Consider the following 23,451-nt stretch of genomic DNA (forward strand, 5'->3'; position numbering starts at 1 on the left):
AAACATTAGTTACTATATAGAAATAGCAGAGCTTAAGTTAGTTCTCTTTATATTTAAAACTTGCTTTCCTAAGCAATTATAAATGTCATCTTATCTTCTAAAATGTCCACTCCTTTCTCCCCTATTCCTCTGATTTCTATAATGCCCCCACAACTTTCTTGTTATTTGGGCCTTGTGGTCTTGGTCTTTTGGGAACTACATTTTCAGTCAAATGGTGGAATGAAGTTTCCAGAGCTACAAAGCAATAGAAAAAAAACTAAATTATGTTCATGCCTTCTAGGTCACCCATATTAACTGTTGAACTGTTATTGGGTTGGAAAAAACAATCTATGTTACCCTTTGACATCTTCTTGGAAACAAGATAGGAAGTAACAGTAATATTCTGGCAAGGCTGATAGGGAGCTGAGATGAGAAAAGTCAGATTATTTTTTCATTACATTAAAAAAAAGTATCTCTGTGTAGCTCAAGCTGACCTAGAACTCACTGTGTGACCTTAAACTGTGGTACGCCTCCTGGCTTAGCTTCCCAAGTGGATGGGGTTACATGCGTGAGCCACCACGTGTGATAATTTTCACTCTTAATTGTGACTTTTTCTGTTTCATACTAAAGAAATATTTTGGAAACAGCATAGAGTGTGTCAGTTCAGTATACTCATATCTGTAATATCTTTTTCCTGAGAGTGCTAGGTTCAGCTGACCTTTTAGATAATGCTATTCTGTTTGCTTTCAAATCTTCCAAAGATCTCTCATCATACAACCCTTTGCTTTCTTTAGGAATTAAAGGATGCTGTGGGAATGATAAAAAAAAATATGGGAACAAGATCTTTAAATTAGTGTACCGTTTTGTTTTACATCTTTTCAGGTCAGCCAGCCGCAATCCTACCTATATGATTAAACTCTGTGGCGCTGTATGCTCCCTCCTTTTGCTTCTGTTTTTAGTATTTCCAGCTTACCCTTTCTCAAAAGAAGGAGCCTCCCTCTTTGTTTCCTTTTTTTTGTGCCTTCCAGTTTAGTCATACTAAAATAGAGGAATGTGAGTGAATGAGTAGGGTATGCAAGAGGCACCAGAGAGACTAGTTTTTAATTCGAGAAGTATTTTTTGTAGAGTCTCATGGGAAATGAGAACAGGCAAGGTTCTTACCCTTTCTCAAAAGAGAAGGTGTACATATCCAGCCTCATATCCCCATTCCTTTCTCACTTGTCACCAGATTTTAAGGTATTGTATTTTCATAGACATCTCCTCATGTCTATCATTCCTGCCAACGAATTTATGGCGCTGGCCTTGGTGAGACAATTAAAAAATTAGTTTATTTGTTACACTTTTTTTGTTCATGTGACAAAATAGTAGACAAAATCAGCTTAAATAAAAAAGGTTTATTTTGACTTACACTGGGAGGCACAGTCTATTATGAAGCTTAAGGCAGCTGGTCACATTGTAGCCACACTCAGAGAGCAAAAGTGGCAAACACCTGTGCTCAGCTCCCTTTCTCATTTTTATGCAGTCCAGCAATCCTGCTGACAGAATTGTTAAATCCTGCTGATAGAATGATTAGTGTGGGTCTGCCCACCTCAGTTAAACCAGCCTAGAAATTCCTTCACAGACATGTCTAGCTGTCTCCTAGAGGATTCCAAATCCTATCAAGTTGACAGTATTAACTATCACACTTGGACTATCGTTTTTCTGATTGATTTCAACTATTCTTACTGGCTATAATTTTACTTTGTTCCTCCTCAATTGTTGACTTTTTAATCCTTTCCTTTCTAAGCTATTAAATGGATCTTACATGTAACCATAATGTACCAGCACAGTTGCTACCACCTTAATCTTGCTGAGGAAGGCTTACGTAAGATTTTAGAGTTAAGAACTTATATCTATAACCAGTCCACATTTTTACATTATCTAGATTCTTTGCTTTGTAAGTATTAATTAAAAACCATTCATTTTTTTTCTCTGTAGACCTCTCAAACACCCTTTTCTGAATTTTAGTTCAAACATACAGTAATTCTTAAAATAATCTGTCGGAATTCTTAAGCATCCTGTTGGTATATCTTACTTTTGGATTTAAGATTTTGATACAATAAACTAGAAAACATTCATATAAATAGGATTTAAAAACTTTGCCTTAATAATGACCTATGCCTGCCATATTTTTAAAGAAATAATTCAATGAAGAAAGATGAAATTTCAAATTATGATCTGACAATGTTTGTTGAATGTTCTTTCTACTTACAAAGTATTGACAACAAAAAGGAACTCAGTGGTATTTAATGGTCAATTAACAGATGATACATCAGTTTTGGAGAATGTTAAACAGATGTTTAAATTAGAATCATGTGCACAGATGTAATTCAGCCCAGGGAATGTTTATGATGTTACAGCTCTAGTTCCCTGGGAAACAGATGCTGATATGGAAATTTACACACAGAAAATCAAACCTCAGGATCAGTGAGTCAATCAGGCAAACCTCATTAAGTTTCAAGGCCAAAGACTGGCCCTTCATGGCTCTCAGTTCCACTGTCTGAGTCATCTTTCTTTTTTCATAAGAACCAGCACATATATTTATCTGAGTTGGCCTTGCTAGAGCCTTTCCTTTTGAAGATTTGGGATGAGTGGATGGGGCAAAGTAGGAAGTTAAGTCCCAGATGTTCTTTCCAGAATTATTGACCTAGGCAAGGAAGTGAAGCCTTTGTAGTTCAACTCTTTCTCCCCAAACTAGCTGGGTTTGGATTCACATTGCCCTGGGGAGGGGCAGGAGCTGGGGCCAGCTTTCAAAACTTCAGCTGAAGTCAAACCTAGAGCAAAACTCAACTGAGAGCTGGCAGCTACAAACATTACTAGCCTCATTAAACATTACAGAAAATGAAAAAGCTGAAAACAAAGTATTTGTGTTGATTTGAACATTATGAATTTAACTATGAAAAAATGTGTGTGGGTCTACATCTGAAAAGAGATGTAGAAAATGAAAATGAACAAAACTATTTTGCAAAAGTAGAAGAATTCATAGCACTCTCAGCCCATAAATTTGGACTTCAAATAGCTTATTTCTTTTGTAGTAACAGAAGAATTCAGGTTCTTATTTCTTCTATTTACTCAATTTTAAAAAAGATAAGTTTTGTTATATTTTTGCAAGTCTCAAGCTTCTCTTTGGTTTATCTGTAACATCTGTCTGTGATACAAACTCAGCTCTGTGCTCCATTAGAACCACTTTGACATCATAATATTTATGAACAGGAACAGGTTCTCTCTCTCTCTCTCTCTCTCTCTCTCTCTCTCTCTCTCTCTCTCTCTCTGTGTGTGTGTGTGTGTGTGTGTGTGTGTGTGTGTGTGTATGTGTGTGTCTCACTTCAGCTGTTCTTAGAATGGCCTCCTTTAGGATAATAAAGTGGCAATGTGCATGAGCCTAATTTCCTACATGCGCCTACCGTGCTCATTTTCACTGTCCTAAACTATTCGTTTAGTTCAACATCATTTAAAGTGAGATTTGGTTTCATTGTTTTAAATTATGTGTGTGGTTTTTGTGTGTGTGTGTGTGTGCCCATGCGATGTGAGTATAGGTACTTATGGAGGCCAGAGGTACTGGATATCTATGAAGCTGGAGTTACAGGCCATTGTGAGCTGTCCAATGTGGACGCTGGAAACTGAACTCAGGTCCTTCAAAAGTCAACTTAGCATCTTATAAAGAAAATTGTGAATGAAAACTATACATTGTACAATGTAAGGAAATCAAATAGGATAAAGGTACAGTTTAAAGGTACACTCTAGTAAGAAGGAACACACAGAGAGGTCTTTTTCACAAACTAAGACACATATACGCAAAATACTGTAGCCCCAGAAAAGCCCCCTTATCTGAAACATATTTTCTTGTTTTTATCTCCATTATTCTTTGATTTCTTACAGAGTTATAACTTGGAGTATCCTTCCAATCACATAAACCCAGTTTTGTTTTGTTTCTATTCTTTTCATGTTTTATCAGTGGAGTGGCACCACCAAAGTCTACAAGTTACTGCCATGTGTTTATAATGTATCAGATGGCATCATAGAGATGGTGCAGTGTTGAGGCAGGTGCCCTGAAGTACACCTTTATAAATAGCATATGTCTGTCAGTTTTTTTTTACCTCATTCCATGCTGTGGCTGAATTCCTGGTTTTGTGTCTTCCACAGCAGCCTGCCACAGTGCTGGAGAAGGAGGGTTGGGGATGTGATGAGCATTTTGTCTTCTAACAGGTGGCCAGTAGAGCATCCTGATAAGGTTTTATACATGCTTCCCCGAGTCTGTCCATTACTCAGACTTGGTGGCTATTTGTTAAAAAAAGAAATAAGAATTTGTCAACTAAAAGTACTCATACCTGATAAGTCAGTAGTAGTATAATTTATCTGCCTTGAGTAAAAAGACATGCCAAAGAACATTGAAGGGTATGAAAAACAACAATTATACCCAATTATCTGAGTGTATATCTACTAAATACATTATATATATATATATATATATATATATATATATATATATATATATATATATATATATAACATATGTAATGTTTGTTGTGAGTGGACATATTGTCAGTTATATATAACTGTAATTATTTGCCTATTAAATGACTGCTTTATTTTTTATCTGTTCATTAAATTATTCCTACAGACAAAGACTGCAAGGGTGATTTTCATTTAGTTTCTCAGAAGCTTTCCTGTTACTTTCTCCTCCAGGTTCTATAAATAAACTTTGATTTGTTCTAGAATAATCTAGTTTCTTACCTATTTACTTCCTAGCAGCTTAGTGAACTGTTACTCACCTTTTAGCTTTGTTAATTTTATTTGTTTAATTATTGTTTTACCTATGACTATATCACTTATTTATTTTTGTGTGTATTTGTGCATGTTTGCACACATGTGCCAAGGTATGGGTGTAGAGATTAGAGGACGAGATCAAATAAAAGTTTTCAGGCTTAGTGGCATGCACCTTGACCCTCTGAGCCCTTTCACAACCCCACTTGTATCATCTCTTATTATTACAATACTCTTGGTTGTTGGGTAATGTATGGAATTACTAGATTGTCACATAGCTTAAAAAAACATTTCTGTATTTATCATCCCTGTGTGTCCAGTGTTCAGTACTGAGGGCAGATACAGAGAGGTTTTTTCCCCCCCCTAAAATGGAGGAATAAAACAGTGGTAAACATAAAAAAAACCCTCTTGTCTAAGTAGGCTAGATCTGGTGGATAGAGTGGACAAACTAGCAAACACTGTGTGGTACATGTTAAGATATCAATGCCCATCAGGTAATTTGGAAGCTTAATAAACACAGGCATCTGTCTCAGTCTGGAAAGGACCCCAAAAGCATTCTTCTATTTTTTGTTTGTATTTTAAGCTTTTCCTGACCTGAATATGATTTTGCTTGAGGTGTGAGATGAAATTTAATTTTAACATTTTTCAGAAGGTTTGGTAGCTAGTATATGGTAGTAAGTGGACCACTTTTCTTCCATTGAACTTAAATAGAGTTTTTAAATAATTTAAACTCTCATAATGCATACCTAGATTTATTTTTACAAAATTATTGTCATTCTTTTATTCTTTCCAATTTATATAATAATTGTATTTTCATATCTGACAGTTTTAGAATTTCCAAGACAACATTGGACAATGGCCATGAAATCAAGCCTCCTACTTAATTTGAGTTCAGTAGAAAAGTTTTTTAACTTTTGTCATTTAGAATAAGCATTGCATCTAGTTTTTGGAAAACAGCTTTTATTATATTTGAACAGTTTTTTTATTTTTATTTTGCTAAATGTTTATAAAATTTTTTTAATTTTAGACATTTTGGGATTTGCTGATACGATCTTTTATTTTCTTATTTAGTTTTATGAATTCTGTAAGTTTGGTTGATAGATTTTTCTGCTGTTGACTTACTTTTTTATATAACATATAAGCATTACTTGGTACTTTACCAATTACTATTTTACTTTTTACAATTACTTTTTTATTTTACAATTACTTTACCAATTACCAATTCTATTGCCTAATACTTTAGAAAATATTCATAAGAGAAATTGGTCTTAATATACCATATTGGGTTTTGTCAGGTTGTGTATGGGCTTAATGAAGCAGAAATGATTTACTTAAAGTCTTTTTTCTGCCCACCGTAAGAGGGCATGGGACTACAGTTACATATGATTATAGCTGCCATGTGGGTGCTGGGAATTGAACTCAAGACCTCTGGAAGAGCAGTCAGTGCTCTTAACTTTTGTGTACATATTATGGCTTCCAGTATTGTGTTTTTATGGGATTCTAGAGTGTGCAAATGGGAGCATCTCTGCATCTCTATCTGTTTCTTGTGCCCTCTCTTAGGCTCTTTTCCTCCTGTTTTTTTATTTTATTTTATTATATTATAGATTATTCTCCCCTAGAATCCTGTTTGTAAGCCAGGAGGTGGTGGTGCACGCCTTTAATCCCAGCACTCAGGAGGCAGAGGCAGGTGTACCTCTGTGAGGTCGAGGCCAGTCTGTTCTACAGAGCGAGATCCAGGGCAGGCACCAAAACTACACAGAGAAACCCTGTCTCAAAAAATGAAGAAGAAGAAGAAGAAGAAGTAGAAGAAGAAGAAGAAGAAGAAGAAGAAGAAGAAGAAGAAGAAGTAGAAGAAGAAGAAGAAGAAGAAGAAGAAGAAGAAGAAGAAGAAGAAGAAGAAGAAGAAGAAGAAGAAGAAGAAAAAGAAGAAGAAGAGGAGGAGGAGGAGGAGGAGGAGGAGGAGGAGAAGAAGAAGAAGAAGAAGAAGAAGAAGAAGAAGAAGAAGAAGAAGAAGAAGAAGAAAAGAAGAAGAGGAGAAGAAGAAGAAGAAGAAGAAGAAGAAGAAGAAGAAGAAGAAGAAGAAGAAGCAGCATCAGCCTGTTTGCTTTCTAATGAGACAGAAAAGGGTGGATCCAGATGGGAGGAGAAGTAGGGAGGAAGTGGGAGGGGAATGATAATCAGGATATATTAAGTGAAAAAAATCTATTTTTAATAAAAGAAAAATAATAAATCAAGCACCACTCCAATGGTCTGAAAATAATCGAGTAACTTTGGAATTGTTTATTTTTTTTATTAAAAGTGAGCTTCAATCATTTGCATTTTACCCTTGTTCACTCACACTGTTGTCCACACAGGTATTTGTGAAACATTGCATGGTTCTTTCCTTTACTTGTCACTGCATGGGTGTAACAAAATACCCAAGAACACAAGGGAGCAAAGAATTATTTTGGTTCCTATTAGAAATTTTATTTCATGGTAGCTTAGTCCCATTTGTGGGATTGGGTTGACAAATGACATCACCAGACAAAATGTGAAGTGAAGCCCTTTACCTCATGGCAGCCAGGAAGCAGGGAGGAGACAATGAGAAGGGCCAGTGACAAGTCCAAGGACCAAATTCTTTTAGCTAGAATCTATCTCTTCCATTCAGCTTTGAATTATTTCCTTTATGATGCTAGAGTCTTTGTGATGCAATCGCCTCTGAAATGGGCAGTACTAACTGGACTCAGGTAGTTCTTAATAGCAATAAAAAAAGATCAGAAGTTGGCAGGTAGATGGTTGGTAGATGGGTGGTAGTGGTTGATAGATATAATGAAAATACATTGTATAAAAGGATGAAACTTTCAATTAATAAAGAAAAATATTTTTTAAACAGTGAAAGTCAATCTTTATCAAATGAACTGTCCAGTTCCATTTTTCAGTATCAAAGGTCTCATTTTCTCCATTTCTTCTCAATATGTACCTATGTCATTTCTTTCAGTAGATTTTTGTTTCCTAATTTTAGGTTGTACCTATTTTCATGCTATAATTTGTTTTTTTTCCTTAAATTCAACATGATTTTCTTAGAGGAACAGAAAGTTTGCTATGAGATTGTGTCTCCTAGATATGACAGGGAAGTTGCACCCATGGAGTCTTAATCTGAATGATTTTTATGTATGTATTTATTTACTTTTATTTCTGAAGACACAAAATACATTTTTCTTTGATTTTGGTTTCCTTGAGTTCTAAATGCTTTAGCTTCAGTTTTTGTTTTCTCTTTAATCCAAGGGTGTATATTGACTAGTTTTCAGCCATATAACATTTTCTTGGCACAGTTTTCATTATAGAAAGATTGCTAATACCTGTACACCAAGGATGAATATTATGAAAGAAAGGAAGATATTCTCCATGGGCCAGGCATTTTGCTGGTGATGGACATGAATGAACCAATAAGTAGAACACTTTATCTTCAAGATATTCACAGCTACATTGAGATGGCGTAATAAAAATAGACAACATTCTTAATCCATGAAAGAATATAGTCTATTTCACTCATAGCTAAAGGATTCCAGCATTTAAGCAAATAACTTTTTTAAAAAGGTGAATTAATAGTGATTTTTAAAATTCTGACTTTCCACTTACCTATTAATGAAAACAATTTCAATATAATTCTGCTTCTTGAGAAAATGTATTCTTATAGCCCAAAATGTCAAGCAGTCACAGTGTTTTGTGATATGGGAAAGTAAGTATTATCTATATGTTTGAAGTGATTTACTGCAAGTAAGGGTTTGTATCAAGCATAGGTAGAATGCTGGGAACTGGAACTGCAGTCCTTGTTTGACCTAAACAGCTTTCTCTATGCCTTTTGAGATTTGAAACAACATAAAATATCATCTTCAATATTGATTTATAGCATATGTGCAAAAATGTTACTTTTAATTTTTCACTCAAAGAATTCTTCCTGATCTTGTTCAGTTTAACAATTATGGGGATAAAAATCTTTACAATTAATTAAATGCAGTGCTTTAAGAAAATTGTCATACATAGTACACTGTTCAAACCAACTGATTGTCTTTAGTGATATGAGAGTAACTTTAGTATCATGCTGTGTGCCCGAGTGAGATCATTGGAAAACTGATAGTCATTGTGCTTTCAGGTACAGATATACTTTTTAAAGCAGCAAAGATTTCTTGTTGATAGAGTCCTGTACACACAGCAATTTTCATTTGGCTGCCTCTGGTACATTTACTTACTGGTTATTGTTTGGATGAATATTTAAGATCTGACACTAATAAGATAACATCCATGAGCATACTGTATTGTCTTTACATGTATGTATTCCACTTAACTGTGAGTGCATTTTCATTCCTTTGAACATCAATACCAGTTACAAGCAATAATTTTTCTGTTCTGTGTTCAAAAACCTGAAGTTTTTGGACAATATTTTTCTTTAAAACCTAGAAGCACTCCATGCAATATAGTAGGTACATATGAAAAAAACCAGATTACAGCACTGTTTATTCTGGCTTTAGTTTAATACATACACATATATAAAATATGTATAATATATATAAAATATTCATATATATAAAAATCTGATCAACATAACATTTCATAGTAATGAATAATACTATCATCAAGGTAAGCATTATTGTGATTTGTATGCATTCAATTTTTTATTTATTCATATTGATGATGATGTAGGTGCTAGCCATTAACCAGCTTTTACTGTCTGGATAGAAATCATGAGTAGGCAAGAAGCTCTATAAATGCTGGTCTTTGGCAGCAGTGAGCTGAAGCAGTGGGCAGGGGAAGGCAACAGGTAACACCCTCTATAGTCACATTCCTTATGCAGGCAGTGGTGATTGTAAACCCTTAACCCTTCAAGTATTACAACTCTTGGGTCTGCCTAGAAAATCAAGATTTCTCAACCCTTAACATCAGTGCATGCCACAGTTCTAGGACTCTTGTTCCTAAAGAATTGTCAGCTCTCTGGAACTTATCTGGCAGCCAAGACCTTCACTTTTCTTCTCTGTATTCTTATGTCCTCTTATCCTTCTTTAGCTCCACCCTTGCTTTCAGTCTCCTGTCCTTCCTGTCCTCACCACTCTCCAATTGTTCATCTGATTCTTCTTCAGGTATCCATTACTCTCAGCGGGTGTCTTGCCAACTGCTCAGCTATTGCTCCCACCACTATTCTACTGTCTCTGCCAAATTGCCTGACTTCTGCTTCTTCTGCTTCCATTTTAATATTACTGAAAGTAGGCAAGAAAATATTAATTGAGAGAAGCTTTTTATTGGTCCAAATGTTGTAGCACCAGAGGGGACAGCACAGATGACCTAATGAGTAAGCCTGAGAAGCCTCCATATACATCCTGAGATCTTACTTGGACAGTCTTGGCTGAGGCTATATCTTTAGAAGTCAAAGAAATCAGTCACGGTTATTGTGTAGTTTTCTCAAAGCACCTGTAAGGTGTTCCACATGCTGGTGGACGGCCACATTGTGGCATAATGGCCACCCAGTTGGCTACATGACTGGTAGTACTTTTGCTTATGGTATCTACAGCAGCAATGGAATGTCCACCAACTTACACGAAGGACATCAAAGTGCTCTACCCTTTTACATTATTTGCTTTTTAGAGGAAAATGAACAATAGGATGATGTATGATAAGAATTTAAATAATTAACATCATAAGTAATTTTAAAACTATTTTAAACAATACTTTAGCAGCATCTAACTCCTGCCTAGAGCCCCAGGGAGAAATGGGTCTCTCTCAGCTGTCTCCTAAGACTTTGATTTTTTGAGTTTTCATGAAGAATATGGGAATAGATTTTCAAAACACATAATTATTATACCAGGAAATTACTTTTCAATAAGCTATGAAAGATAAGAGAGTTAGGAAGAAATCATGGACAGTATCAAATTAAAGTGAAGACAACTAAGAAAATTAAGCAAAATAAAGAAAAAAACAGTGTACACTGGCTTATATAATTTTGAAAGCATTTCTAGCAGATCACTTAGAGCAGGAGCCAAGTTTCTATGAATATCATCTGTCCCCGTTTTTTCTCTTCCACTCTAGAGAGCTGGGCAGATCAATACTATCAGTTCTGTCTAGTTCTATTGTTGTACAGCGCATGTAGAACAGTAATCTCATAGCAGGCCCATGTAAACTGGGTGATGGCTGTTATCTCAATAGGTTACATTGCTAGTTAACTTTGAACATCAAACCTGCAAAATCAAAGTTAATGTAAAATGTTTTAACAAAGGGGCTTTTATCATTAAATTTTTCACTTATTTTCATTTCACAATAGTTGTAAAGATACCTTTGTAAAACTGACTTCTTATTTTGGTTATCGCAATGTCAAGACTATGGAAAAGTCTTAAGCTATTTGATGTGTTTAAAATGAATAGTAAAAAAATAACGTTGTTGACTGTTCTGTTACTTCCCTTCTAGAGGGAGGGAACATCCTAAGGATAAAAAGAGGTGAGCACAACAAATTAAGCCACACACTGCATAAATTGCTGTGCACTCTAATAGGACATTAAGAAAGAGATGAGGATTTTGGAAGGTTAATCCCTCCGGATCTCTCTAAATTGAAAGGACAAGAAAATAATTAGCATCATAGTCTGCCAAACTTTGTATAAGAATATTCCTCAGACTACCTCAGAGTTTTAAGTGATTTATTCATTGGTATATGATGATATGTACAGATTTCCTCTCTGAGTGGTTGAGTAAACAGGGGGCATTAAAACCAACAACAAAGGAAGAATCTAAATGGAAGAATTGTGATAATAATATTGATTGTCAACTTGAGATAAATCTAGAATCACCTAAGAGACAAGCCTCTGGACACTCCTGTGAGGGTGGGGGAACAGGTTAACTAAGATGGGAAGATCTGCCTTGAATGTGGGTGGCCCCATGAGTTGGGCTGTAGATTGAATAAAAAGGAGAAAGAGGTCTGAACACAAGCATTCACATTCTCAGTTTTTGCTGCTGTTTGGGTTATAATGGAAAGAACCTTCAAGCTATTAGCCCAAATAAGCCTTTCTTTCCTTAAAACAACAAAAAAGAGAGTGTATCAGTCCTGTTTGATTTTCAGAATTCCTTATAAGATGGACAGGCTGTACAAGAAATGATATGTAAACTACAGGTATTAATTTCAGTCAAAGGAGATGCCATAGTGTGACTCCATTCCTGTTTGTATAATACCTCTCCTCCAGTTTTTCCTCAGACCATCTGAATCGAGATCCTAATTGGTCTTAACAATAAAAACATGGAGTCAGATATTGAAGGTGAAAGCTAAAAGATCAGAGAAGCAGAGCAGCAGCCACTAGAAACTTTTACCTCTTTGAATCCTCAGATGGAATTGGAAGAGATCCTGTCTCCACCTGATTTATATTCCTGTCTCCACCTCCCTAGTGCTGGGATTAAAGGAGTGCACCACCACCACCACCAGACTCTGTTTCTCTTTTAGACTGGTTCAGTCTGGTGTACTCCAGGGTGACCTTGAACTCCTTGGTCTTCCTGCTTCCTCCTCCCAAGAGCTGCAAGTGAAAGTGTGAGCCATCACTGCCTTTCCTCTATGGTTAACTAGTGGCTAGCCCTTGATCTCCAGGCAAGCTTTATTTGTCAGAACACAAACAAAATGTCACACAACAACCATCCTTAAAGAGGAAACTCTGTGCCTCTGATTACCCTATAAAGCATTGCTGTAAGGTAGAGTTTCTTTTTCTAGGACAACTGGGGAAGCATATTAGGAAAACAAACATCTTGATTCTCTCTACTCAGATTCCTACTCTACTCTTGGCTTCTTTCATTTTTGTGCTTGAAAGAATGCTAGTGATTTCAAGTTCTACAATTTTATATTTGTTTTTGTTTCTTTTTCAATGGAGTCTACTTAAATTGCATGATTTATCCTGTTATGTTAGTATAAACACTTTATTTCCACTGAATAGCTTGATGCTTTTACCCACACATGCACTACACACAGATTATCTCTTTGATAGCTACTTTCCACCTAATGAATGCATAAGTGTGTGTGTATTTATCTATGTTTGTGTGTGTCCCTGTCCTGTAAGGATTAGTGAAATCATTAAGAAAATGAATAAGTCATTTGTGTTATTTAAATTATGGGGTATTAAAGAGAAAATTAATTTCTAGATTATTAGTATTTAAAAAGTTCCCACTCTGTGAGTCACAGGGAAGAAAGAGATGAATGGAAAGAGAATACAGACATGATAGGGGAATTTATGTGTCTGTGGAGTACAGAGGGAATAGTAGAGAATATCTTTACTTTCTACTAATTTTTGTCCTGAATCTAATATTTGTCTATTTGTCTATAAAATAGAATCTTTTTTTAAAAATTTTTCAAGACAGGGTTTTTCTGTGTAGTTTTGGTGCCTGTCCTGGATCTTGCTCTGTAGACCAGGCTGGCCTTGAACTCACAGAGATTTGTTTGGCTCTGCCTCTTGAGTGCTGGGACTAAAGGCATGCACCACCACCGCCCAGCAGAATAGTCTTTTTAAACGTTAAAAAAAATCAAATTTTCCCTAATATCTTAGAAGCATTCAAATTAATTGAAAAATTATTCTCTAATTTAAAATTAACTTCTGTAGGTAATTTGGGGTCTCAGGAAAATATGTCACTTGTTTTGCTTAATGTGATACCCTTTAAAAATACTTATTTTGAATTATGTGTGTGTGTGTGCCTGTGTATAGGTATGTGAATGAGGCCACAAGGCCAGTCATTAAATTCTCCTGAATCTAGACTTGGAAGCAGTTCTGTGCTACTTGATGTAGATACTGGGAACTCAATTCAGGACTTCATTGGGAGTATTATATGCTCTTAACCACTAAACCATCTCTCCAGTTCTCAATTACTGCCTCTTTAGATGAGTGTCTTGAAAGCTATATATTCAATTCCTAGCCCATGTTACTAACATTTTTTATTCTTCTTTACCTTTAGGTCTGAAGTTCCAGGAAATTCAAGAAAGATTTGGTGAGGAATTCTTTAAGATATGCTTTGATGAGAATGAGAGAGTCCTTCGAGCTGTAGGTGGCACACTGCAGGACTTCTTCAATGGCTTTGATGCGTTGTTGGAACACATTAGGACTTCTTTCGGGAAACAGGCCACTCTGGAGTCACCATCTTTCCTGTGCAAAGAGCTTCCTGAAGGAACTCTTATGCTCCACTACTTCCACCCTCACCATACTGTGGGGTTTGCAATGCTGGGGATGATTAAGGCTGCAGGAAAGAGAATCTATCATTTGAATGTGGAAGTGGAGCAAATTGAAAATGTGAAGTTGTGCTCTGATGGTTCAAATCCACGCAATTGTAGCTGTCTTTCTTTCCTTATCAAAGAATGTGAGACTATTCACATCACAAAGAATATTCCACAGGGTACTTCCCAAGTTCCTGCAGATCTCAGAATCAGCATCAATACCTTCTGTAGAGCCTTCCCATTCCACCTGATGTTTGACCCCAACATGACAGTTCTTCAGCTCGGAGAGGGCCTAAGAAAGCAGCTTCGATGTGACATTCACAAAGTGCTGAAGTTTGAGGACTGTTTTGAGATAGTCTCTCCAAAGGTTAATGCCACTTTTGAAAGGGTCTTGCTGCGTCTGTCCACCCCATTTGTGATAAGGACCAAGCCTGAAGCTTCTGGTACTGAGAATAAAGATAAGGTAAGTAGCCATAGATTCCAGATGCATGATGGGAACTAGTAGGATGGATAATTACTTCAATAATTTCCATGCTGGCTATAGTTGTAATTATTTAGACAAGAGAGCTTTAAGTGCCATTTAGAAGATTACTGGTCCCTGGATGTATGTAGAAAGATTTGGCTGTATTCCCAGGCCTTTTACATAGTGTCTGCCTCATTTGCTAATTTATTTCAGCACATAAAAAGAAGACACTTATTAATAATAGCCACAGCAATTACAAAATGATAGGGCTCAATAAAAGTCTAACATTATACATTCATGAATGTTTCCATTAACAAGTCAAACTGTGAGAGAAATTTCAACATTGTGAGGGTTGTCTGACTTATCTTTATGTAAACAAAGAGAAAAACCTGCTGTTTAGTAATTATGATCTCTTTTAAATTTCACAGTCTTGGAACATTCCATTTATATCATGTTTATGTAGCAAAAGAAAGAAAAATATGTATACTCCCAATGTTGAATGTGGACTAATTAAATTTTAGTATTCAGATTGAGTTATCCTTTAAACAACGTCATTCCTTGAGAGAACACAATGCATAGTATTTTCACTGTAGATTTTTATTTTTTGAGTTTCCATTTGGAAATCTGAGCCATAAAACTATAAGTAATTAATGAAGAGATAACAGAAATAAACCTAAAGATAGTTGAATTCAAGCAAATATTTGTCTCTTATTTTTTGAAATAGCTAACAGTAAGGTCAATATGAAATGTAAAAAAAAAATCAGTTGTGACTACTTTTGGCTTTTTGGTGATATACTTTCTGTAATCCATAAGAAAAATCATGTTAATTGTCAGGGTAGATGTTTGGATGCATGCTTATTTAGTTTCCAATAATATATTTTTGAATCTCTTTCTATTCCTCTGCATTCTAAGTGGTTTGGGGAAGCTGTTGGTTTTTACAATGAACAATGAGGAAAATGACAGAAACAACAAAAAAATGAATAAATAAATAATCCAGCTGAATGAAAAAAAGAAATAAAAAGACATTTGAGAATGATAGAAAGATGTTCATTTATTTTAAATGGCTAAGTCAAGTGATTTAGAAAATTCACCAGTAAAATTTTTTTCATACAAGTCCAATGATTTGAAATTACTTGAGAATAGACTTAGGTTCCCACTGGGGACATTTTGATATTTCAGTTTAAAGCTCCTAGTATTATTGGTCGTATTTGATCACGTAAAGGTATTTTATTAATATTTTAACACGTATGCTATATATTTGATAATCACTGTGAGTTCTGAAACCTTTTCAGGATGGAAGAAATTTGTCAAGTATGTATTTTCTTTTACTACATTTGTAGTTGCTTTTTATTTGTTTGTTTTTTTGAGATAAAGTTTCTCTGTGTAGCTGTGGCTATCCTGAAGCTCGCTCTTTAGATCAGGTTGGCCTCAAACTCACAGAGATCTGCTTGCCTTTGTCTCCTGAGTGCTAGGATTAAATGAGTGCACTAGCACCACCCAGCTGTAGTTGCTTTTTAAAACTATAATTATTCTAGCTTTTACAGTTAGAGAATATTGAAACTATCAGTTTTGTTTTGTAAAACTTCAATATTTGTCTAGAAGTTTTGAAGCATTTTTGACTTTAAGATTAAAGCTAGCCTTTAAAAAATTGCCTGAATGAGAATATATTATTACAAATGTTAATCCATTATATACTCTATAAATTAAAAAAATACCCTGCAATTTAAAGTTGTTACTGCTCAGACTTCTCCCAAATTTCACTGTGCTTGGATTTCTATTTAATTTGTGTACCAGAATAAGAAATAGACATAATGAGATGGTGACTCAAATGTCAGGGCCCCCTGCCAATTCCAATAATAAGAAACTGTGCTCATTGAGAGGATGCAATTATCATTTAAACATGTTGGTGATGGTTTAAAAATAATGTGATAGCAAGAATTTTAGTTAGAATGAGATAGTAATCTGTTCAACCTTATATTTTCATTCTTGCTTACTCACTTATATTTGCCAGAATGAGGAATTTGTGATGCTACAGTTGTCTGCAGTTGAAAACTACTCAGTTAATTGCATAGCCTCTTGAACAATGAATAACATTTGAATTAGTATGCCAACATATACCCTGTATAGAGGGTTTTTTCAAATATGCAAAGAGAAAAGAAAATCAGGCTTGAACATTATGTGCTTTTTGTTGAGTTTGACCTTGATATGAACCATTTCCTCATTAAGCTATCCTTGATAGATGACTCCATGTGCCTGGAGCCTCTTCTTCTTTGATTAGAAAGTACTCTTTTAAGATAACTTTAGGATTCTATTACCAGGTCCAACATTGAAGTCTTTCATTATTAACTTTTTTTTTTCTGGCCTATGTACTAAATAATAATGAACCATCAACTGCTGTTAAAAAGATGAAGCCAACAGTTAATCTTAAACTACAGGATGGAGAAATATTTTCAGGTTTAACCAAAATGCTTTGGATAAACCATGCTCTTTGGCATTTTGCTTTCTTAGTCAGGTTAAGTGTATGGCTAAGTTGATCATGCTCATGATTTGACGAGACAGTTATGAAATAAAGCCAGCATCCTCAACTCCAAAGTATGGGCTTGATCCTGTTATATGGGCTATGGATGTGTAAGGGTAGCAACATTCCTGTTCTAATCTTTTTAAAGTTCAACTTCCTTTTATTATTTTCTTTGCTTAGGTCAATCACTAAGAATGAATAACCTGGTGCCTTAGTTAGTTGTCTATACTTATAAAGAGACACCATGACCATGGAAACTCTTATAAAGGAAAGCATTTAACTGGAGCTGGGTTACAATTTCAGAGGTTTGGTCCATTGTCATCATGGCAGGGAAGCATGGTGACATAAAGGCAGACATGGTATTGGAGAATTCTACATCTAGATCTGCAGGGAGCAAAAAGAATGAAAGCCACTGGGACTGGCCTGTGACTTTGAAATCTCAAAGCCCACTCCCAGTGACGTACTTCCTCTAAGACCACATTTGCTTCAACAAGGCCATACTTTCTACTCCCTCTTAAGTAGTGTCACTCCCTGATGACTAAGCATTCAAAGATATGAAACTATTGGAGACAATTCTTATTCATACCACCACATTTTACTCCCTGGTCCCCATAGGCTTATACCTATATATCATAATGCAAAAAAAGAAAATAATAATACATTTAGTCCAACTTCGAAAGTCCACATAGTCTATCACAGTCCATCATTTTAAAGGTCCAAAATTAAGAGTCTCTTCTGAGTCCAGGGACAAACTCCTACTGTAACCTCCTGTAAAATCAGAATCAAAAAGCAGATCACAGACTTCCAACACATAATGGCACAGGATATACATTACCACTCTAAAACGGAGGAAAGGGACCATAGTGAGAAAATGCTGGACAAAAAAAAAAAGACCTAAAATCAGCAGGGTAAACTCTAACCACTGCCTCTATGTCTGATGCCAAAGTGCTTGTCAGGTCTCCAACCACTTTCAGCTTTGTTAACTGCAGCATACTTCTCTTAGGCTGGTTCTATATCCGTCTGTAGCTCTTCTTGGTAGGTATCCCATGACTCTGGAATCTCCAACATCTTGGGGTCTCCCATTCAACCCAGGCTTCATCTTCACAGCTTCATTCAATGGCCTCCATGAAGGTACACCTCTGACACATGCCTGGTCTCAGTGGCATTCTTTAGTCATGGAAGGAGATTCCACACCCCCTTTCTTGTATCCTTGGCTCTAAAGCCAGAATCACATGGCTGAAGCTGCAAAGTTCTACTAATTACTGGTTTTGGAACATGCCCTCTTGTTCAGTTATATCTGTAACAGCTTTCTGTTATTCATCATTTTCTTCACTGCTTAAGCTTTCTTTAATTCCTTTTCAAAAATTCAAATCTTAGCTAGGTGGAGACTTGCCCTACTCTCTTTACTCAATTGAACATCAGTCTTTTCTTTAAAGTTTTTATATCCTTGAGCACTAGACTAAGCTCCATTAGACTTCTTGGTGCTCATTCTCTCCTCAAACTGCAGATTTGTATTTTTCCTTGCTCATCTTGCTCCTTTTAATAATATAATCTGCATAAGAGATTCCTAATAACCACACAACACAGTCTGTACTAGGTTGTCTTGATATCTCTTCTGCCAACACCATTCATCAAACTCTTTAATTTAGTCTCAGGCAGATTTTTTTTTGGACAAGGCAAAAGAAGCCACATTTTTCCATCAAAATATCACAAGAACAGTCTTTATGTGACTTACTAATATTCTTCTCCTCTGAAACCTTTTGAGCTGTACTATTATAATCTACATGGCTCTCAGCACCATATTCCATGTTCCTACAAGCATGGCCCTTTAAGCCCCACTTAAAATGTTCAACTGCTTTCTGAATTCAGAGTCCCAAAGTCTACCACATTATACTCACAAGCAGCATGATCAGGCCTGTCACAGCAATAACCCACTCCCTGGTACCAACTTCTGTCTTAGTGTTCTATTGCTATGAAGACACACTATGATGACGGAAAGTCTCTGGCTTACAGTTTCAGAGATTTAGTCCATTGTCATCATGGCAGGGACCATGGTGGCCTGCTGGCAGACATGGTGCTGAAGAAGTACCTGAAAGTTCTACTTGTTGATCTGCATGAAGCAGGAAGAGAGAAAGCCACTGGGGCTGGTTTGGTCTTGAAACCTCAAAACCCACTGACTGTGACACACTTCTTAGAACAAGTCCACATCTACTCCAAATCTTCTAATCACTCCCACATAGTGCTACTTCCTAACAACCAAACATTCAAACATATGAGCCTATGGGGGTCTTTCTTATGCAAACCACCAAACCTGGTTTATAATTTAAAATTAATATATATTTTAATAAATAAATAATTTTAATAAATATATATTTAAATTTTTAGCTGTGAATGTTTTACTGGCATGTATGTATGTGCATCATGTGCTCAACAGAGTCATAATAAGACATAGGAGTACCCAACAGAGATCATAAGAGGACATAGGAGCCTTGGACTGGAGTTAAAGATAGTTATGAATTGAGTGGAAATCCTCTGGAAGAATAGAAGTCTCTTAAAAGCTGAATCATCTCTTCAGCCCCTTATTGATTATTTTTTAAACTGATTCACCATCAATACAGATTCTGTTAGTTAGAAATACATTTTGAATTGTGCTTTGATCTCTTTCACATCATTAATATTTAACATTGTTATGAACATTTATGAAATATATTCTTTTTTGGTTACATGATCTTGTGAACTTGAAAAGTGGTTGGAGGTTAACATTCAGTCATATAAACCTGACGCACTGAAAGATACTTTAAAGTTCATTTCAGTGGAGCAGATATGGATATAGAGTGCTGTTAGAAATCAGGGTAATGGCACATAAAGTTTTTCTCTGTGTTGTGAAGTCACAATTCATGGAGAAAATGTCAGCTGATTGGAAAGAGGTGCCTGTGAGACACTGATCTTAGTATAAATCTTTATAATTTTTGTTATATTTTCCACCTGGAAATGAAGAAACCAAGATTAACAATATTTGTACTCCTTTTTAAATCATGCCATGCATAGGTCATTATTTACCTTTTTCATCATTGTAACAAAATACTTGACAAAAATAGTTTATTAGGAAAAGTTTATTAGGGCTAATGATTTCAATGGGTTGACATCATGGTAGTGGGGAAGGCATGGCAGAGCCCATTGCTATAGGAGGATGTAATAAAGATTTCTCACATCTTGGTGGATGGGAAACAGAACTTGGGGTAGAACAAGAAGTAGGTATAATATTCAGTAGCTTGTCTTTAATGATCTTGCGGCCCAAAAATGTCATAGCCTCCCCAATAGTAACATATAATGGGATTCAAGTGTAATGACACATGAGCTTATGAATGACATTTAATATTCAAACTATACCAGATAGATACATTTATATAAGGTTGCTTGATCACAAAGATTCTTTTCTTCTCTATGAAGTTAGTGATCTAGTGAGTTCAGATTAATCTTTAAAGACAGCAGAGGGAGTCTGACTGATCCACCGTGAAGAATTTATGTTATTATTGAGATTAAGTTAAAACACTTCTCTGACAGATTAAGTATCCCACCTGAGAAAATTACTTGTGAGGATTAAGTGGTATAATCCATGTAAAATCCTTAACATCTTCTGCTCAGGGGCTAAGTGCTGAATAAATATTCATGATTCTTATTTCTGCCAGTCACTGTTAGGGTTATTTCCCACTTATGGCATTCCTCCTACCATTTCTCTGCATCTTTCTTGCCTTATGGAAGAAAGTGTTTGGTTTCAACAGTAGAGTTAATAATTTAAAGAAATAATAATTTCACTAATATCTTAAAAAGCAGGGATTAGACTGATTTTCATCTTCATACAGACTACAACCTTTAATGTGTTTTTAATGCTTTGCTTTTTTCATATATGTATTTATTCATTAAAACCTATCATCTCTTTTACATACTAATAAAAATTTATAATCAAGTTTTTATTATACATGGTCACTGATATCTGTGTTTTTACTTGTAAAAAGCACTGCATCTCTCAGTGGTTTTTAAAATAAACAGGATTGTCATAGGCACAGAGAATGGCAGCAATGGATTTTCCCAAACAATAAATTACATGGGTTTTATTTATTTTTTTGTTCATAGCAACACTTCAAAGAACTTTAATTACATCCTGAAAGGAGGCCAACATTTGAAATATATCATCCCTGGGACAGAACAATAGCATTGTTATTTTTCTCCACTTTCATTATCGAAGTTGGCATTGAGAGAAAGCATAGCAAAATCACAATTCTTCATTATTAAAAAATTTCTTCGCATTAGACATATTTATCTAAGACTTGAATAAGTCTTGAGTAAGAGTAAGTTTCCAGAAACCAAGGAAGAAATAATCTCTCTTTTTCTTTGAGCAAATTGATTTCTAAAATGTTCCTTCACTTTCTCTACACAAGTACTATCTTTTTTATGATGTGATAATTGAAAAGTACCATATATATATATATATATATATTTACCATACCATGTATATATATATATATATATATATATATATATATATATATATTTACCATACCATAATGAAATTGCTCAAAGGTAAGTTCTAGTTGGCTGGCTAGGATCCATAATTGACTTCAACTTAAACTTAATTTAATTTAGCAAAGTGTAAGCATTTTCTTCTCTGTTAAGAGCATAATAATTGACTAGAGAATGTCAAATACTAAACTGTAGATTTGGTGAGGGATGACTGGACATTTGTTTTTCTCTATACATTACCAGAACACCGTATATAACTTCATTCAAATTGATGTGGAGTCCTCTTTGCTCTTCTAAATACATGTGGTACTTTTTAAATGTGATATATTAATTCTTTTAGGATTTCATATAATATATTTTGAACATAATCACCCCCCACAACTCCTCCCAGATCAATCTCCCTCTTCCCTAGCTCCCTCTACTTTGTGCTGTCCCCCACTAGGACACTACCTTGCAACAGATGTCTCTTCTGTGATATTCCCTGAGCTTTCTGCGTTGTAGATGTTAGGACCATCACCCTCAGTCAGTTTTTCTCTGCATTTAGATCAGATGTGACTTTCTGTAGTGGTCCTCATCTACTAGTAGAAACATCTTTGGAGAGGGGAAAGAGCTACACTTATCTGTGGATATAACAGTTACTATTTAGTATACAGCTAGAAATTCTATACCACAACTTATCATATGCCCAAAGGACTCTATATATAGTATCTTTAATTTCAATTTTTGTATTTCTTACATTTCTTGAGAACTGCCTTTCAAAATAGAAAGCACAAACTGAGATTTTTACGTATATGTTTCCCTTCTATGCCCATGTTTTATCAGTGTTCTATTGCTATGAATAGATACCATTACCATAGCAGCTCTTATAAAAGATAGTAGTTAATCAGGCTTCCTTACAGTTTCAGAGGTTTATTCCATTATTATAATGATCAGAAGCATGGTTGCATACAAGCAGGCATGTTGCTGGTGTAACTGAAAGCTATATATCTGGATCTGGATGCAGCAGTAAGAGAGAGCAACTGAGCCTGGCTTGGGCTTTTGAAACAGCAACGCCCATCCCTGTGGCACACTTCCACCAACAAGGCCACACCTAATCTAACGAATAGTGCCACTCCCTAATCATTCAAGTGTACAAGTCAATAGAGGCCATTAATTTCATTCCTGTATAGCTACTGTATTTTCTACAGAATCCTCTAACATCCAGATAATTGCATACTAGTTATAGACTCCTAGCAGCATATATTTGCCAATTTAAATTTTCTCAGCAAAATGATTTCAGCCTTGAGCTTACAAAGCAGATGGCTGCTATCAGACATCTGATTTTATTTAGTTATAGTATAATGGATTCTAAAGGCAGAAATTGGTCTCTTTAGTTAAAAAGAGTCATACAGTCTTCCTTTAAAATTGTTGCTTTGTATTGAAATAAGAATACATTTTTTTTAGTCAGTCACTTTAAGATTCAAAGAAGTAAAAGCTGGAGTTTTGTTTGGAACATTGCCTATCTTTTCTTTTTGAAAGGAGTTCTCTTTAATCAGGAATATCTTTGGTGAGCATAAGTACAAAGACATTTAGTAAGTGTACACCTGACTCATAAGGACATATCACTTTATCTATCCAAAGATTACTGGTCCCATTTGTGCCAATGTCTGCCTCTATTGGCAACCTCTCTCTGACTTCCATCTTTATACATTTGACTTTCACGGGCATTTCTTATCATATAATTTCTTATCATATAATATATGCAACCATATAATTTGCAGGGTTTTATTCATGATGTAAAATGTATCAGTGGTATATTAATTTCTATTACTGAACACTTCCATGGCACAGATATGTGCATATTGAGCAGTGCCTATTGTTCATCAATTCACTGGTGTGTGGATATCAGATGAGTTTAGGTTTGGGCTATTATGAATAATATCACAGTGGCCACTCGCATACAGGAGTTTCCGTGGGCATTTCCCATTT

At 35.4% G+C, this 23,451-nt stretch overlaps 1 protein-coding gene across 4 annotated transcripts in view; it reads left to right on the plus strand.

Annotated features, from left to right (window-relative positions):
• Gucy1a2 (guanylate cyclase 1 soluble subunit alpha 2) overlaps positions 1-23,451 on the plus strand; it is a 479,074-nt gene that overhangs the window by 52,828 nt on the left and 402,795 nt on the right. For all 4 annotated transcript variants that reach the window (XR_008221288.1, XR_008221289.1, XM_052751411.1 and 1 more), the window contains exon 4: positions 13,726-14,444. Coding sequence is in view for 2 of the 4 variants with exons in the window: in XM_052751411.1 (XP_052607371.1) it covers positions 13,726-14,444 (719 nt within the window). In the remaining 2 variants the exon portion in view is untranslated. The remainder of the gene's footprint in view (positions 1-13,725; positions 14,445-23,451) is intronic.

The sequence above is a fragment of the Peromyscus californicus genome, unplaced genomic scaffold, assembly GCF_007827085.1.
Source record: "Peromyscus californicus insignis strain IS unplaced genomic scaffold, ASM782708v3 Scaffold_11__1_contigs__length_118956290, whole genome shotgun sequence".
Taxonomy (NCBI): domain Eukaryota; kingdom Metazoa; phylum Chordata; class Mammalia; order Rodentia; family Cricetidae; genus Peromyscus; species Peromyscus californicus.